Source organism: Pygocentrus nattereri, chromosome 20, assembly GCF_015220715.1.
Source record: "Pygocentrus nattereri isolate fPygNat1 chromosome 20, fPygNat1.pri, whole genome shotgun sequence".
Classification (NCBI taxonomy): domain Eukaryota; kingdom Metazoa; phylum Chordata; class Actinopteri; order Characiformes; family Serrasalmidae; genus Pygocentrus; species Pygocentrus nattereri.
The window spans coordinates 14,995,782-15,013,945 of record NC_051230.1 but is presented as its reverse complement, the minus strand read 5'-3'; the positions used below and the strand labels follow the sequence as shown (position 1 = coordinate 15,013,945).

Here is an 18,164-nt window from a genome sequence, read left to right as displayed (position 1 = left end):
GTATTTCTGTCTATGATATTTATATTGGATATGCATCAAGGCATCCACATTTATTATCCATGTGTAGTGATGCTGGTGAAGGACGTTGGCCAAGCTATCACATGCTCATGAATCAGGGCTTCCCAACCTTTTGTGTCAGATGAACCTCTTCAACCTGAAGTGCCTGTTGAGGTTTTAAAGCTTGAATAAAATAATTTTAATGACATTCACAAGTTTAGTTTCCAATACATGAGTGTATGAGTACACTTGGATATGAAAGCTGCTCAGAACATAATTTGTCGGTTGGCTTTGTTACTGTTTGTACACAAATTCACATTATTTTATAATTAATTAGAATGGTACATTGTCACACAAAAAACCATCTCCTCTTTTTGTTTCCTATTTTTGCATAATTTGACAAGTCTGGTTGCCCTTTGTCTTGTGGTAAAATTGTTGCGGAGACCAATCAAGAAAAAAAAAATATATATATATATATATGTGTGGGTGTGTGGGTGTATATATATATGTGTATATATATGTACATACATACATACATACATACATACATATATATATATATATATATATATATATATATATATATAAATATAAAAAGTATTCATATAAACAAATTACATCCTTGCTGTATTAGCTATTTTACATTATTTGGATGAGCAGTTTTTGTTAACACCTGTGTGGCTATAGGTATAAAAATGTTAATAGAACATTTAGTTTCTTTTCATTTAATTCACATAAATTCAAATATTTAAAATATTTCAATCCCATCTTTAAACTCTTTAATATCCAAAAAATCTCTCACAACAGCAAACTGTTAAATCTGAAATACGTAGTTACAGTTGCTAGGCTATGATTAGACAAACAGTATTTAGGGAAGCTGTTTGGTTTCAATTTGTTTTGAAGGACATCATTATTTTTTTGTATGTCTAAAAAATATATCTCAATTTTATTAACGATACATTTGTGCAGAGAGCAGCGGAGTAAAAAAAGGATATTTTACTTTTAAATGTAGTGGAATAAAAGTAAATGTATAAAAAATATGAAATGCTTCAATAAAGTACAGATATTCATAAGAAAGTATTTAAGTACATGTATGTCGTTACCGTCCACCACTGCATATTTGTAACTTGAAAAAGTATGTGCTGATTACTGATGAGAGTGTGGCTTTCATTTCATGTTTTCATAAAATCTAAATCTGAGTACAGTTTAATATTTCAGTACAAATTAAGTCTTTGTGATACATTTATAAATGACTGTTTAAAATGTGTTAAATGAGCATGTGCACTTTTTAACACCAAAAGCACTACATAGTGTCCACATAATCCTGAGTATCTGCTACACGTTTAGCTGAGAGAGATTTTTCATCCTTGATCTTCTTGTGTAGATCGTCACAGTTCTTCTCTTTGTGTTTGTGAATGGGGTTTCTGGCTTTTTGAAGCACAAGCACACTGTCACTATAAACCCCACTGACTTTGCTGTAGTCCTCTCCTCCTCCTTCTGCTGTAGGAGTAAGTTTACAGTCTTGTCTCTCGTTCTCTTCAACATACTCCATAAATCCATTCGGAAGGATGCTGGCATTCTTCTGATCAAAGCTGGACATGCAGCTATATTCAGATTGTGTATGTTGGTCAGGGTTCAGCTCCTGATGAGGCGCCTCATGTGTGGTGAGATGGTTTGTGTGTTGGACATTTAGTTGGGAAGAGAAAGTCCCTGTCAGAGCTTGTGAAATTCCAGGTGTAGATTTAGTGTCACAGTCCTGACTGTCATGTACAATAGCTGGTGTTTTGCATCTATCAGTTTGAATGATGTTTAGCTCCTTCTCAGTGGATAGGCTATCGAAGAGTTCTCCATCTTCAGGATCTAAAGAAAGCTGGTCTTTCTTTTGATCTTCATGAGATGTGGTAATTCCAAACTCCTCGCTGTTCTCCTCACTGTCCACCACCACGAGATAATCTACCTGCTCAGGACATTCTGCAGTTGGAGGGAAGCCTTGGGCTGTCAGGGCACTGAATAGATCTTCTGACTTCTCTGTCTGTGAATGAGTTAAATCATTTTATCACGATTTAAGGGCTATTGAAGCAAACATGAAGCAAAGTGTCTAAAAATATTAAAAGGTGGAATAGTGAAATGGTAGTAATACAAAATTATGAAGTACACATTGTATAGTGAATATTAAATGTTCATGAACTGATTATCAATAACCACAATAAACAATTAATCCACTAAGCAATGTACAGTATTGTGTGAAAGTCAGAGCCACCCTTTATTTGTGTACTTTGTAGTCAAAACAGGCATTAAGTTATTCATATTTCTGGAGCGATTTCTGAGAAAATTAGGTATAAAATAATCACTTGTATATGGAAAATAAAGAAATGGTGTTCTCAGACAGTGTGCCAGCAGAAACGTAAAAAAAGTCTTTCAATATATTCTAAGATTAAGGGTCATAAAATGTCTGAAAATATCTTGTACTAATGTAGTAATCAAGGTATTACGTTTCAGAATGCCTGATCCCTGCAAAATTCAGTGGATAAGGATTTCTCGAAAATAAGCCCAATCCAGTTCAGACTGCCTGCTCTCTGTGTGCTCCCCTGTCATAGAGGAGCCATACACAAACATTTTTCACAACTGAGAAGGTAAAGCACTTTAAAAGTCTGCAGTGATGAACTGTTTTAAAGAGGAGGCTTAAACCGTGTTAATATCTGCAGCTCCAGTGTTTGCATTGGTTTAGAGCAGTATAAAATCATAGCATATTCACCACCTTATGAAATGGTTACTCCACATCAGTCTAGTAAAGCTAAAGCCATCAGTTCAGAGTGTATAATGCTGTGCACATGTCAAGAATGAAATGATTTCACTGCAGAATATTAAAGTAACTGGCAGCCAAGTCATTGGATCAATTACATAATCAAGCCAATGTTGCATGCACTTTAAAATTGATCATCAGGTAGGCCAAGAACCAATGTTAAAAAATAAGGTTTACTTATGTAGTTATGACTGTATTTGACTGGAAATGAAACAAATAAAGGTGGTCACTGACTTGCACATTAGCTCGTTAACAGCTAGGCTGTAGTTGCCAAGCAACACATTGGTCTTATATTATTTCATGGACAGCACAATGGATTTTAGTAACTTCAAGTATTGATACAGAATTCAACTGATGTATGTTGACATATGTATTTACAGTACACTGTATATGCAGCACTTTACAGCTGCTTGACATTGCTAAAATATTAGAACCATGTCATACTGAAGTCTTCTAAAGCCTTTTCTCAATCTGAAGGATTTTACAGAGGTTATAGAAATCAAAGTGCTAAAGCTCAAGTTATATTCAGTGTATACTGTGAATGTTTTGCAGTACCTTCAGGAGTTGGGCATCAAAGCCTTTGATCTTTGGCCCTGGAACAGGGGGCAGTAAGCAATGCTTAACACTCAAGGAGAGAAAAGACAAAACATTAACTTAAAGGAATAATTTGTCCAAAAATTTACATGATTTCCCTCTTATTCCAAGTGTGCTCAATCAACCAAGACAGGTTTGGCTCCATGGTTTGGCATTACTGCCAGAGGGCTCCCGATGTGAAAAATATGGGTTGGCATTGAATATTTAATGAAAATATAAGCATAACTTTATCTTAACTTTGCACTGATGTGCTTCTCTTTTCAAATTGTATTCCTTCGTAAAGTGTTTGCTTTAATAAACGCTAATAAGGCTTACACTTTTGTTAGTTATTTGACCTTGCAACCCGAGGTCAGCACTCTGCAAAAAGTAAACATATTTGGTTGGTTGGGCACACTTCAGGTAAGTAGAATTATTCCTTTAAACATTAAATACTGTGTCCAGCTTATTTTCGAGTCCCTGTGTGGAGCTAATACAATAATAAGGGCATTCAAAGTGAAACAAGGCAAGAAGCCTGCACTGATTAAGGTGAGCAGATGTGCTGTTACTTCATCAGTATATTCAAAAGCAGTTTTTTCAGTGTTACTAACGCTGTTTGGTGATAATCTTCATCAAGAATCAAAGATTTGTTTACAAAACAACAAACAAGCTCAAGCTTTAAGATGTACATACTGGATAGTTGAAAGAGAAGTGCACCAATCTTACTGTTCTCTTTTGACCACTAATATTCCAAAAGCGACGAGGAAAATGAAGGCACTGACGGTGGCTGTGAAGATCACAACAGACCTCTCTTTTAGATAGTCTGCAAGGGAAAAAATTAAATGGCATAATTCATGTTTATGTTACCAATACAACACTATGCATCATATATATATATATATATATATATATATATATATATATATATATATATATATATATATATATATATTTACATGCAAATTTTAAAATCTTTTTTGTCATTTTTTGTTAGTATAAAAATACCAGATGCGCTTTAGATTGTGTCATAATTTCATGGCAAACTGAATGAAATCTTTACATATTACATTGAAATTGACCTTTTTGAAGATCTGATATATATATATATGTATATGTAATGCAGCCACTTTGAGCCAAAACCAGCCACACACACACACACACATATATATATATATATATATACACACACACACACACACACACACACACACACACACACACACACACACACACACACACACACACACACACACACATGTCGTCTAAATCTTTGAGCTTTAAAAGAGATTTAAATATCTTTTTAAAAGTAACAGTGGAAAAATGTATTATCACATTTATTATTCCATATTATATACATATTTGTGTTTCAGGTTTAAATAGATCATAGAGTAATCCTTATAAATATCTAAGATCTGAATACTTTTTTGATGTTTTATTTACTGTGGGATTGCAGTTTGAACTTATTCAGTAGATGGTCCATACATAAATAAAGCATGATTCCAAATTTTGAAAGCTAGTGTCTGTGTGAATATACATATATATTGCTGTCAGAATATATTGTATTATGGGTGTAGAACGAGAGACAGGGGAAACAATTATATGCATAAATTGTAAGCACCTAAGAAAATGATTTTTAAAAATCTGTTTATCTGGTGCATTTATTTGCTTAAAAAAACATTAATATTAGAGTAAATGCAAATAAAATGCTACTCTGAGTGGCCAGGGAGCGGCCATGTGTGGAGGTTCATGGTAGGTATGCCCTCCCTCCCTCCCTGTCCCATGTTTTAATGTCACTACTGAAGCACAGAGTTTTAGTCGATAGGTGGAGACTTATTTTAGCCCCATCCCTGCATTTTAGAGCAGGACGTGAGACTGCATCCCTGCCCCTGACATGGTGAGCAGTTACACCCCACTGTTTTGGAGTAAATGTCTCCCAAAGTCAGTATGCAACATTAAGAATTGTCACTACTGAAACACGTATTTTCTGAGGTAAACCTTTTTTGAGTTTTAATAAAAGAATTATGATCTTCTGTGTGTACAACATTTTAAAGTTGTGTTTGCTGGCCATGTGTTTTTGAGTTCTGCTCCAATTTAGTGAAAATTGTCACTGCTGAAACAGTCACTACTGAAACGTCAGTGTTCAGAGGTGTTATTATTGAAACAGTAGTGAAAAAATGTAATATTCAGTCACTTGTTTTAACAAAATTAACATACCAAGGCATAGGGTCACTCAAGGCAAAAGGATTTTAGTCTAAAGTCCAACAAATCAATTTGGTAGAATGACCCATATATTGCTTGTGACAACTCAAAAGATCAAAGATTTCGAGACAATCATTTAGGTCTGATGGTAAGTAGTAGGCACTGTTTGCATTTACTTCTGGAGAAAATCCATGCTAGTAACCTTAGGTCAGACAGTAGGCCTTACTGTTTACATAAGCTGAAGAAGGTGTGCCTCGTAAAAGTCAGTCTGAAGTTTCATGTAAAACAAATCCTTTCAAATGGATTTACTATGATGTGAAGGTGTCAAAGTTTAAATGGAGAAACTCTTACTATTAGGGACTTTGATAAAAGCTGGAGGACTCCATTCACTCCAGCTCCCTTGATCTAGTCTACAGCGCACTTGTACAGTATACCTTCCTCCAGGTTGTGGGCTATAGATGCTCAGCTCCTTTTGTTTACCAGCACTATACACCTATGACCACAAAAAAACATGGACCTTAATGTTAATGCTTCAGCTCCAGTTCATTCATAAAATAAGATTGCTATCTAAAAAATAATATTATTACACAAGAAACTGCAAGGCTGTTAGAGTAGAATATAAACAGTGTGGAGCATACCTCCCACTCACTGGCCTGCTCCAGCCTGCTGTTCTCCAATTTCACTCGTACTTCATATTTGAGAGTTACCCAGCCAGAACGAGTGTCTGTGTCATGCGGGGCCTCCCACTGTACCAGAAAATACGGGTTGTCCTCCGCTCCCACCACCGTCAAAGTCACATTCTCTGGAGAGTGAGGCTGGACTGGGTAGAAGAAAACAAGATCTTAACAACATCAAATGCTAACTACAGTGATTCCCAGTTAGCATTAGTGAATTAGCATTATTTAAATGGTAAAAGGATTGTTACTTGAATTATATAACAACTCAAGAAGAAGTAAAAGTAGCCTAGCAAGCAGCAGCTCGAGTGCTAGTCATATGCAAAAGTCTGTGCACCCCCCAAGAACATACTCTTGCACATTTTAATGCACAATTACAGTTTATATTCCAAATTTAACATCCATCCATCCATCCATTCTCTAAGCCGCTTCTCCCTCAGGGTCGCGGGGGGGGTGCTGGAGCTTATCGCAGCGGTCACTGGGCGGAAGGCAGGATTCACCCTGGACAGGTCGCCAGTCCATCGCAGGGCAGACAGACAGACACAGACAGTCACTCACACACTCACACCCACATTTAAAATTGTTCCCTGTAGATGATGTGTTAACTCACTTTCATTCAATCAACAAAACATGTAATGTGTTCAAACGTTTGCATACAACTGAAGGTTTCCTAAAGAACTATAGTGAAACTTAATATATTTTGCATCTGTCAGCATAGGAACCAACGTTTGTGAGGCACCATCCTTCACTTTTTGGGATCCTTATGGTCAAAAATACAATGCTACAGCTCAAAAGTGAGAGGAGTGAGCTACAGCAAAACAGGCCAGATGAACCAACAGAACAGAATGAAATTTAACCCAAAAACATAACGTAAATGGCACAAAGTAGAACTGAGTACATTAAAAACATACATTGTTTACCTCACAAATACACATGTATATAAATAAAAACATTAGCATTTAAAGCTACTCAAAGAATGTAAGTTCTCTTACAAGAACCCTGCTTATTTTTTTAAGTTGGATATTTTCAATTGATAATTGTCCAATTGTTACTTTATTAACTTTCCTGAGAAAATGTCCAGTCAGTTCCTTTTTTGCTCATTTTGTCTAGAACACTGAAAGGAGCCATATACAGTCACATGCAAAAGTTTGGGCAACCCTGTTTAAATTACATGATTGTTTGATTTTCTAGGTGGAAATAAACAGATCCTCTACAGAGATCACACTTCTGCACATTTTACTATGCAATTACTGTTTATTTGCTGAATCAAACAAACAGGAAAACATTCAGAAATAAAATGTGGCATGTGCAAACGTTATGGCATACTTTATATTTATGCTTTTTTTTTCAATATGTAAAACTTAGAAAATAGATAGAAATAATTTGCCGAAAAAACATTAAAGTTGGTTCCCTGCAGAGGATGTGTACAAAATCAACAAAACATTATTTGATCAGGAATTAAACTTATGTTTTCAACTGTATATGATTCAAGAGATGTGTACAAAATCAACAAAACATTATTTGATCAGGAATTAAACTTATGTTTTCAACTGTATATGATTCAAGAGATGTGCTCAGAACATGCCATAGCTGTTTAGAATTAAAGCTAAACATCCTGAGAGGAAAGATTTGAGCTTGTGCAGTCACTCTCATTTGTGCACTCACAGCTTCATTAACAAATACTGAGTATTAATAAGTATTTTGACCACCTAAGATTTCCTAGGTCTCCTTTTAAGAACAAATGTGGAAATAACTAGACAAATAAAACGGACTGGGCAGCAAAATGCAATAGAAACTTAGGTAGAAACACAGTGGCATATATCTGTGTATGTTGTTCTAAAAGTCAAAAGTATACTTGCATTGAATATTTCAGTGGTTATTTTAATACTGGATTGTTCTCAAAAGGATGACTCATGCTTAGCTATCAGTCAGCCACACAGAGCAGCTGGTACATGACATCTGATACAGGGATTATGTTTTATTACCCCAGTATCTGGAGTATGCTACTCTTAACTGTGCTCTGCTACCAGCTGTGCAGCCATGAGTACTGTATCTTCCAGAAGCCAGAACTGATTAAAATGGTATTAAAGACCACATTCATATTGTTTCTTATCTGACATAATAACTAAAACAAATGTGGTAATATTTTCTTATGGATCTTCATTATGGATGTTTATATTCAGGCTTTACAGGCAGTCAGATTCTCATAACTAAAAAGTCAAAACACTAATAAAGGAGGACACGTTATATTTTTAGAAATGCCAAAAAAGCTGTCAAAAGGGGTTCTTTAAAGCCACAGGAGAACCACTTTTTGTTCACCACGAACCTTTCCACTCTTTATCCCCTTTTTACAGGAGCCACAGAATACAATTTCCGCCTGTTTTACAGGTCGTTCCTCAGCTGAACTATGCATTTCTTTCCCTCAATAACAATGACGGAAAATACTTTGATGAGCATATGTATGAATTACAAGGCCAGAAGCAAGTTGGATTTTTGTCTTTGTAGATGAGCTAAACAAGACTTTATTCTGCATGCTGTTTTGCTTGGTAATATTAACTGTACTGTATTAAAATGCAGTGGACACACAAAATAAGATTAGGCCAGCTGGCTGAACTAATGAATGAACTCACCAATGTCCATGACATCTACCTCCACAGACTCTGAAAAGGTATCCCCATAGGCATTAGAGGCTACAACTGTAATATTATAAAAGACCCATATAGATGTGTGGGATTTGTTGAAGTAACATGAGTTGTTCCCGGCGCTGTGGTAGTCTGGACATTCAAACACCTTCTCAGATCTGCAAAAGCAAAAAGATTTCAATTCAAATTAGATTAACTGGTTTAAATAGCCTTTTTCTTTCAGTAACAATTAGTGTGAACATGCGCATTTGTACAGGTAAAATGGAAATCAAACTGCCCTTGGTAAACATTTAGCATTTTTCTTCACAAAATGATCATATATGAAGATGTTTGGCATGTTTTCTTAAATGTCCCCACATGGTTTCCATGGTTTACCACAGTAAGTTGCAAGAACAATCATGATCTATGTTTAAACTTTAAAAATGCCGATGCCCATCAGAAACAACAACCATTATTTATGGTTGAGCTGAACTGCAGAACCACAGACAACATGCAAACTTTTCAGACCACCTCAGTTGCAGGGGGCAATGGTAAATCATTAAGGAACAGACTTGGCCCTGAACATCTGGGTGAAAGTTAAAGCTATACTCACACACCTTTCTTTTCTGTAGAACAGCCGTTGGGTAGTGGGCAAACCTCCACTGGACCCTGGCTCCCACCAGCAGGTGAAGGTTTCCTTCTCAGTAGAGCGACAGCTTGTGAGTTTGGGTCTTCCTGGTGCAGACTGACCTACGAAGCCCATTATAGAGCATTGTTACAGTATGAATACTACAATGTCATTTATGCAGAGCTGTCACTATTGACTTGCAACTAACTGGTGGACTGGTAGCCTAGCAGCATAAGAGGGATCCGAGGATTGACCAGAGTACAGCTGTTATAATGACCTTGGTCAAGGCACTTAGCCCCAAACTACTACTACTACTATACCCCAAAGTATTGCTGGTCTGCTGGCAATGCTGTGCTGCTCCCAGACTGGGCATAGTTCTGAAGCAAAGTGAAAAACTTATAACAATCACTATCAATTCATCAATAATTTAAATGTAATTAATATATTTAAAATCGATTTAATTGTTTAATCAAGTAATCCTGGTAGCTCTGTCATGAAAAGTCAATTGCCTAGTGTTACACATAGCAATAAATGGCCATTATGGCCTTGAATCAAAGAAAAAATTCTGAAAAATGTTCTTTTCTGAGTATTTATACATGCTGAATTTACTAATAAACAGGCACTGTCCTTAGTGCTACAGTATGTTTTTTCTTTTAAAGGACAATTTTCTGGTCAGTCTAGTGACTAATCTATCTAATTCAGTTTTCTAGTTTTATCTCTATTATTCAATTAGTGATTAATCTTATTATACTGCTACTTTATTATATTATCCATTGTGCTTCAGCCACATTGATACGCAAACATTTTGACATTTTTTCCGTCTGCACAAAACTGTCTATAGCTTTTCACTTGACTGGGCCAAGTAAAATCCTAAAGCCTACAGCGCACTGTTTACAGATTTAAGTAATGTAAATGTCTGTGTATTCTATTATCTTAAGTATTATAAATCTGCTTAAAAGGGATTACGAGCACCATATGGCAAAAATCATTAAGCTTGTGCCAGATCACCAGCAGCAATTACATGCAATCAGAGGGGAATTCCATAGCGTTTTCAAAATGTCTGCACAATTAACTCGTTATGGGGTAAACAATGTCATTCAGAGTGGTTTGTTGTAAAATGCTCTGTTCTAGAGAAACTTACAGAGTCAGAATCGTCCACAGTGGTGGTGACCAGATGTCTGATAAGTTAAATGCTTCTAAAAGCTACATCAAAGACGTCATTACATAAAATGGTTATGAATACGTTGCCTGGTGCCTCAGACATTGTTTTATAATATGTTTTAGGACTAGCTTCATCTCAAAACATTTTTTAAAAGCCAGAGGTATATGCAGAGTATTATATGGCTAAATATAATATATATAATATTTGTGTTATTGTGAACATAAATCTTCAATACATTTCCCACTGAGTAAGTTAGATTCATACACTGGCTGAACTGGTTGTAACAAACAAGCAATGTAATAATATTAAAGGGCCCATATCCTATTTTTTTTTATATTTCATCACTAATTTCATTTCACCAATAATGTCATTGTATTTTTGTACACCATAACCAGTCATAAGGCATTTTTACATAACAATTTTCCAATGTCTCTTTAGCCCTTGGAACAGGCTCTTTTTGTTACTGCGCGTTTATGACGGCTATATGTAAATGATCTCTGTTCTGATTGGCAGTCCTGCATTGTGTCTCACCCAAAAAACTGAAACTCTCCTTATAACTAAAGCTTTAATCGGTGTGACTAAGCTCTCGTACGCCGGATAGCTAGATATGTAAATGTATCAGTCTGTGACATCACAAAAATAAGCTGTTTTTGCAGCTTAGTTTCCATATATGGACCATATGGGTTTTATGAAACTTTAACAATGTTTACATCTTACATCAAAGGAGGCCAGCAAGGTTTTCCGATATGGGCTCTTTAACTAAAATTGTGATGGATGTTTGCTTGAATGGGTTCAGTATGTCCATAAACAACTCTTCATAATAGTAAACCTGCATGCATAACATATGAATACCAGCCCCGGTCTTATTATGTTTTTCAGTCATTTTCATCATTTACACAACAAAAGTCTGTCATGCTAGTTAAAGAATTGGCACTCACTTTTGCAAGGAAGAATCCAGAGCAGTACAATCATCACAGCCAGGGCTAGTGTAGTGTCCCCCCACATGTTGCCTCGGTCCCAGATGGGACGCAGCCACTTGTTGAGTTAAGGAGATGTCTACATGGAGCATATCACCAGCTGTAGGACTGTTTTGTCACCAAACATCAGTCTAATAGTGGAAAACAAGCGCTTAGCATGTGTAAACACCACTGCACTCTGTGTTTGGATATGAGTCACAAACATGCACTTGATTGATAATAATTAATAAATATGCTTATGCACTTTCAAGCAAACAATATTTCAAAATAATGTGGTTACAATTTACAAGTGATAACTGTTGTCAGTGGATATAGCTTGCATAAGATTTTTGTTGAGATAGGAAGCTTTATGGGCATCTCTGAGAAAAGCATATGGCAGAGTTTTGATGACGCTATTTGGTTTGCAAAGTACTGAACAGCATACAGTGCTCTGCAAAAGCCAGATACCCCTCTTTATTGATTAAACGTCCAGACAAAATGGCCATTAAGAACAATAATCAATCTTTCAACTTGGTTGCATTTTCTGTTTCTCACGATGCAAGTAATCTCAAACACCAGCAGCCTCATGTATTTGCTAATATTCTTCCTTTATATTGGTAATTTCCTTTTTTCAGTAATGGCTTCTTAACAACTAAGCACCCTTTCAGAGTCATAGTGCTGGGGAGTCTATTCACACTGGAAGGATGGACAGAAACACCTGTGGATTGTTTTAAGAACCAAGAAGCAAGAGCGGAGCTTGAATTTTTTCTTAAAGACAAAAGCTTTAATCACTGTTTAATTGATGGCGACAGTTTTGGTGGTCTTGGGCTTAGGAGCCTTGTAATCGTTTTTTTTTAAACTCCAGTGTTGAAAACTCCTGTTTCCTTTTACTTTCTCTTTTCTTATGCGAGTCTTACATCTAATGTTTTCAGACATTCCAAAAGGCAGTTTTGGAAATTATATAAGCAATATTTTTCATTAATCCAAATCTCAGAAATACTTTAAAATCAACTTCTACTCTTTTTCATTTTGTGTCTATATATCACAGTAAAAACAAATAAATATTCACATGCTACATATTTACAAGGACAGGCTATATATATATATATATATATATATATATATATATATAAAACTATCACTTATAGGGAATGTTTAAGAGGTGTCTGTCCCAAATTCCAACCCCTGAATTAAAATTTGTGATTTTTAAAAAACAAATTACATATTTTTTAAAGATGTTAAATTTCTTTTTAAGTTAACAGATTTAGATTTTTCAAGAGTTTAAGTTTTAGATAATTTTTTTTTTTTAAACGCTGTCCCACATCTTCACGTCACTACTGAAACAGTTTTAGCCAATGGGAAGAGCCTTGTTTTAGCCACACCCCTGAATTTTAGGCAGTAAGTGAGACTGCATCCCTGTCCCTCATGGCCACATGGTGAGCAGTTAAACCCCTTTGTTTTGAAGTAAATGTGTCCCAAAGCCTGGAAATTAGTGTGTTTTCTTATAAATTGTCAAACATTTTTTGTAAATGTTTTTGTTTCAATGAATGATATTATAATTTTATGTGTGCACAGCTGTTGAAAGCTGTGTCAAATACTAGCTAGTGTTTTTGAGTTACGCTCAAATTTGACTAAAATTGTGTATTAGGATTGTTTTGGTAGTGACAGTGGAATGTCCAATCATCTACTAAAACAAGCAGAATTATGGTAAGGGTCACATATACACACACATATATACACACACATACATATATATATATATATATATATATATATATATATATATATATATATATATATATATATATATATATATATATATATATATGTATATGTATGTGTGTGTGTGTGTGTGTGTGTTTATTTCATTAGTTTAGTTTAAGCAGTGTACTTTGTGTGGTAACAAGGAGGTTTTTGGCTTTGATTACAAAGACATAAACAATAGCAAAACAAAAAGTAATATTCTTTCATCAGCTCAAACCATAAAAGTATTTAGTGATTTCACACAGTTTCATTAGGGAACAGACTGACAGCTGAGGTTTCGTTTCTGAGCCTGTGGAAATGTACAAGGTTGTTGTAGTTTAGAAGTCACTCAGACGAGATAACTGGGCGTGGAGAGCCCAGAGGTATAGCACTTAATGGAAAGTTACTGAATAATCCAGGTGCCCTGCAGAGGATGAGCTTGTGTTTAAAAAACACTGGAATGGTCCAGAAAGATAAAGGATGTATAACATGTTTTTCACTTATTCTAACCTTCTGTGATGTTACAGCAGCTGATACAGAGTGTATATATGCAAATATATATTTCTTATTCTCTCCAGCTATGAAGATCCAACTTTCTCTTCAGCTACCTCTGCCTGGACAGTGGAGAAAACTGACCAATGAAAACAGAAAAGATAAAACGAAGAGCACAATGAGTAGTTAATCAGTGGAGACAACGAACACACACAAAAAGACATGATGTTCATCCAAACAGAGGTGATGAACTCTACGCAACCCTGACAAAAGCTGCATCTCTTTCACATCGTCAATAATAGGTGTTTATCTCAAGGAGGAAGTAGGCTAAAGTCCAGATTTAATTTAGCGCTGTGCTCAAAAACATTTAGTCACGGTCACTTTCTATTTTGGCTTGTTTCAATGACCACATGACAAGTACAGTTTAAAGGAATGGTTTGCCGAAAAAACAAAATAACACAATTTTCTTCTTAACTCAAACGTAGTCAATCGCCAAAACATGCTTTGTGCCCAAAGCACAGGAGATACAAGACTAATGTAGCTAGCAAGCAAGGGAAGTCTATGTCACCCTAAATCTTACTAAGTGGCATAAACTCCTATTATATTAGCCTCATAGCTCCAGTGTAAAACTAATGAAATTAACTTCAGATATCAAATATGTTTTTGCCAACTCACTACAATCGTTTTAAGGCAAACATTATGTAACTACTAATGTAAAGTGCTGCAAGCCTTTTTGCTGTGTTTATATTTTACGAATGTGTATGGTTATGTGAACTCTAAGTTGTGAGTCTGAAGCACAGTTTCTGACTAACCACTGACGTCAAGATCATTTACACAATAAAATAATGCTAACCCCTCTCTCTCTCTCTCTCTCTCTCTCTCTCTCTCTCTCACACACACACACACACACAAACACATGCAGTCCCTCAGTCTCCTCTCTCAATTAATCGAATGTGTGAATGAGCATTCATCTTTTAAAAGGTATGAATAATTTACCGTTGCTTAGCACTAATTATTTACAACAGCTTGGCTGATGAAGAAAGTCGGGCAGCCAGAGTCGTTACTCACACAATGATGACTGAGGGAAACAGCAAATCAGCCTCCAAAAGTGATTAAAGGTGTTAATAATATTAATAAGGTAGCCAAATTCAAAGGAACTGTTTCTGTGCGAAGTGCAATCAAACCAGCTAAGCTTACTTCAATTCCCATATCTTCCACAAGGGAGTAAAGTCCCCCCAGTGGTTGAAATTGTCTTGGTTACGGTGGGGACAGGTCACATAACAGATGTCCAAATCACCCAGTCTTTGCACACATACATGCTTGTATGCAAAAGTTTAGGCCCCCTGGTCAAACAACCTGTTGTTGATATTCTAAGTGAAAATAAGGTAACACACCCACTACAGAAGACATACTTCTGCACACTGTAATGCACAACTACTGTTTATATTCTAGATTTGACATATTGGAAAATAAAAAAAATAAATAAAAAACATAAAATTCTGGGCTGTGTAAAAGTTTTGGCACGATATATATTGTATGATTTATGTTACCCAATATGTTAAACTCAGCATATAAATAGAAATTGTGTATTAAAATGTCGTATTTAAGTGTGTTCTCCATAGAGGATGTGTTAATTGCGATATATGCATTACATACATGCACATATGTATATATGGATGTATATATATTAAAATGCAGGATTTTAATTAGGATTAAAACGCAGTAAAATTTATAAAATGTTAATAAAATGCAGATATTTTAGCATTTTAGCAAATATATCAAATTTGAGTTTAGAATATCAGCATTTTATTCATTCTACCACATTTTAATACTCCAGAGATAAATGTTATATTTCATCTGCTATATGATGCTGATTTTTAAGCATGTCTTCTGGTATGAATCCACTTTGTGAATTTCTCTTTTGTTTTATATGTATATATACATACATACACACGTAGATGTGTGTGTGTGTGTGTGTGTGTTAGGTAGGTCTGCAGGAGAATGTAAAAACAATCTTAGCTTATCTTGGAAGTTAATGCAAGAATGAATTTTAGTTTTAATACATTTTGGATCATTTAAAAACAATTAGGCCAATTCTGGTCTTAAAGAATAACAGTCCAAGGCCAAGGCAAATTCACAGCACCCATAATATAACAGCTCATATAAAAAACATTGAAGAAAAATCTAAACCCACAACGTTTTCATTCATGTTATACAACTCAGAATAAACTAAACTCACCGATGGTGAGCCTTTAAACACTTTATTACAGCATGGTGCATACATTACAACATGCGTTACCTTATTTATCACAGGTCAGTGTGTCCAGAGTGTCCGACAGGAAAATCCCAGCAGGCTGAGTGTGCACCTGTAGCTCCTCAGTGCGAGTGAGCGCTGTTTCTGTTCTGCACGTCCTCTCCGGTCACAACACAACCGTGACAGAGAAATGAGGAGCTCAGCTTGCTTTCCGCAAGAAGGAAGTGGAGGAAAAAAATCAACCCAAATGCGAAACCAAGGCGTCTCTGTTTCCCCACCCGTTTTCGGACAAGCCCCGCCCTCTGCGTTGAGATTGGCATCCTTAGTGAAAATAAGAACAGGCTATAAAAATGTCCTGTTGTTTGGGATCTTGAACTTAGACTGAACTAGACTAGACTTTTTCCCATAAAAGCATGGGTCGCAATTACTACAATGAATGTATCAGAAATCATAACGCATTTTCCTTCCATGCTGTGGCATATTTCCAAGTGAAACAGATTAGCAGGGAGCTGGCTGAGTGTGAATGTAGTCTGAGGGAGAGGCTACACATGATATTATTGGTCAATATTATTGACCTCTGAATGATCTGAAGAGATTTTGGACAAAGGATTGGTCTCAGATCTCAGATTTAAGCATTCTCTCAACTCATCCAGCATCATATGCTATTATGCTATTATGTGCCGTTACGTTGACAAAAGAAGGGTGCAAAAAGCAAATTAGCAAGAGTGTCAATAATTAAGGAAAAAAGTGTTCATAATAGATTTTAAAAGGATATATGACCATGCAGGGGCGTTGCCTGGGTATGTAAAGATCCGGGGCTCTGCCCAATTTTATATATATGTATATATATATATATATATATATATATATATATATATTTTTTTTTTTTTTTACAATACGTACCCTGATATATAATGTTTAACACTATAATATATATTTTTTTATTCAACAGATTTAAAATTTAACAAAGGGTGCACAAATTCTGCAGAATGACTGTTGGTGACCTAAAGATAGTGAGCTTTTACTAAAGGATCTAACTAATTCCGAAGCTGACTAGTGACAAGCTGCATTTTATTAAGCACACAGTGGGTTTGATCTGTGTGTTTTGATTCGGAGACGTGTGTTTTTAACCAGCTATCAGAGCTCCACAAACAATGTCATCACAGTTTACATAGTTAACTACCGTTACCTTTCTCCTTGAAAATACGCCGTATATCCATTTTCTTTCACCGTCAGCTACCTGCAACCTGCTGCCAAAAATGGCTAGAGCACATGTGCGCTCCCGCACGGGGGTGGGGGTGGGCTCTCCTCCGCGCCCGCAAAACCAGCAAGCTGATTGGCTGTTTCTCCTGAAAGGCGGAACTTTATCCTTGAAGCGGCACTATGATTGGCGTTAAGAGATTTACTATTCTCACAGCAGCATTGGCCTCCTCATTAATAGTACAGCTGAGCGAAAAGGTTCGGGGCTACTGGATAATCATTCGGGGCTGAAGCCCCGGAAGCCCACCCCAGGCGACGCCCCTGTGACCATGGTAATGATAGATTTCGTTCATATTTTCAGTGTTAAACCAAGCCCATGCGCTAAAAAATGATTTGAATTTGAATGATTAATGAATTTACTTTATTCAAACGTCTTGATCTTTTCCACATTAATGGAATATTACATATCACGAATTAAATATTACATAGTTTATTTACCTTTGGCAGTAAATGTGTTGGTGTAATACACTTTACTGGTGTTGAAAGTGCATGAAAGTGCATATATATATATATATATATATATATATATATATATATATATATATATATATATATATATATATATAGCCTTCAAGGTGTGCCAATCATTGTGGAAGTCACTGTAGTAGCCAATCGCAGCGCAGTGGGCGGGGTTTGTCGGAATACGTGTGGGAATCAAACTACCTCGAAACAATGGCGCTGTAGATTCAGCTACGGGGACCTGCACTCGGCTGGTGGTCTTTGGGTGCGGGGGGGGATGGCATAAGATTAAACTACTCGAAGCTGAGTTTAATCCTGAAAGTAAAGTACCAGGAGGCCAAATCAA

General features: G+C 36.0%; 1 protein-coding gene across 2 annotated transcripts; it reads right to left on the bottom strand.

The window, feature by feature from the left end:
- Window positions 1-706: 706 nt before the first annotated feature.
- On the bottom strand, window positions 707-16,323 carry prlrb (prolactin receptor b). Of its 2 annotated transcripts, none has more exons than XM_017691045.2 (9): window positions 16,145-16,323; window positions 11,593-11,762; window positions 9,482-9,614; window positions 8,874-9,043; window positions 6,208-6,389; window positions 5,921-6,062; window positions 4,097-4,193; window positions 3,356-3,425; window positions 707-2,029 (listed from the first exon to the last, which is right to left on the bottom strand). In XM_017691045.2, the coding sequence occupies exons 2-9, from the start codon at window positions 11,657-11,659 to the stop codon at window positions 1,301-1,303; spliced, it is 1,590 nt and encodes a 529-aa protein (XP_017546534.1). In that variant the 5' UTR covers window positions 11,660-11,762; window positions 16,145-16,323; the 3' UTR covers window positions 707-1,300. The 2 variants fall into 2 exon arrangements, with proteins under 2 accessions (XP_017546534.1, XP_017546536.1); XM_017691047.2 differs by having other exon boundaries at window positions 11,593-11,710.
- Window positions 16,324-18,164: the final 1,841 nt, after the last annotated feature.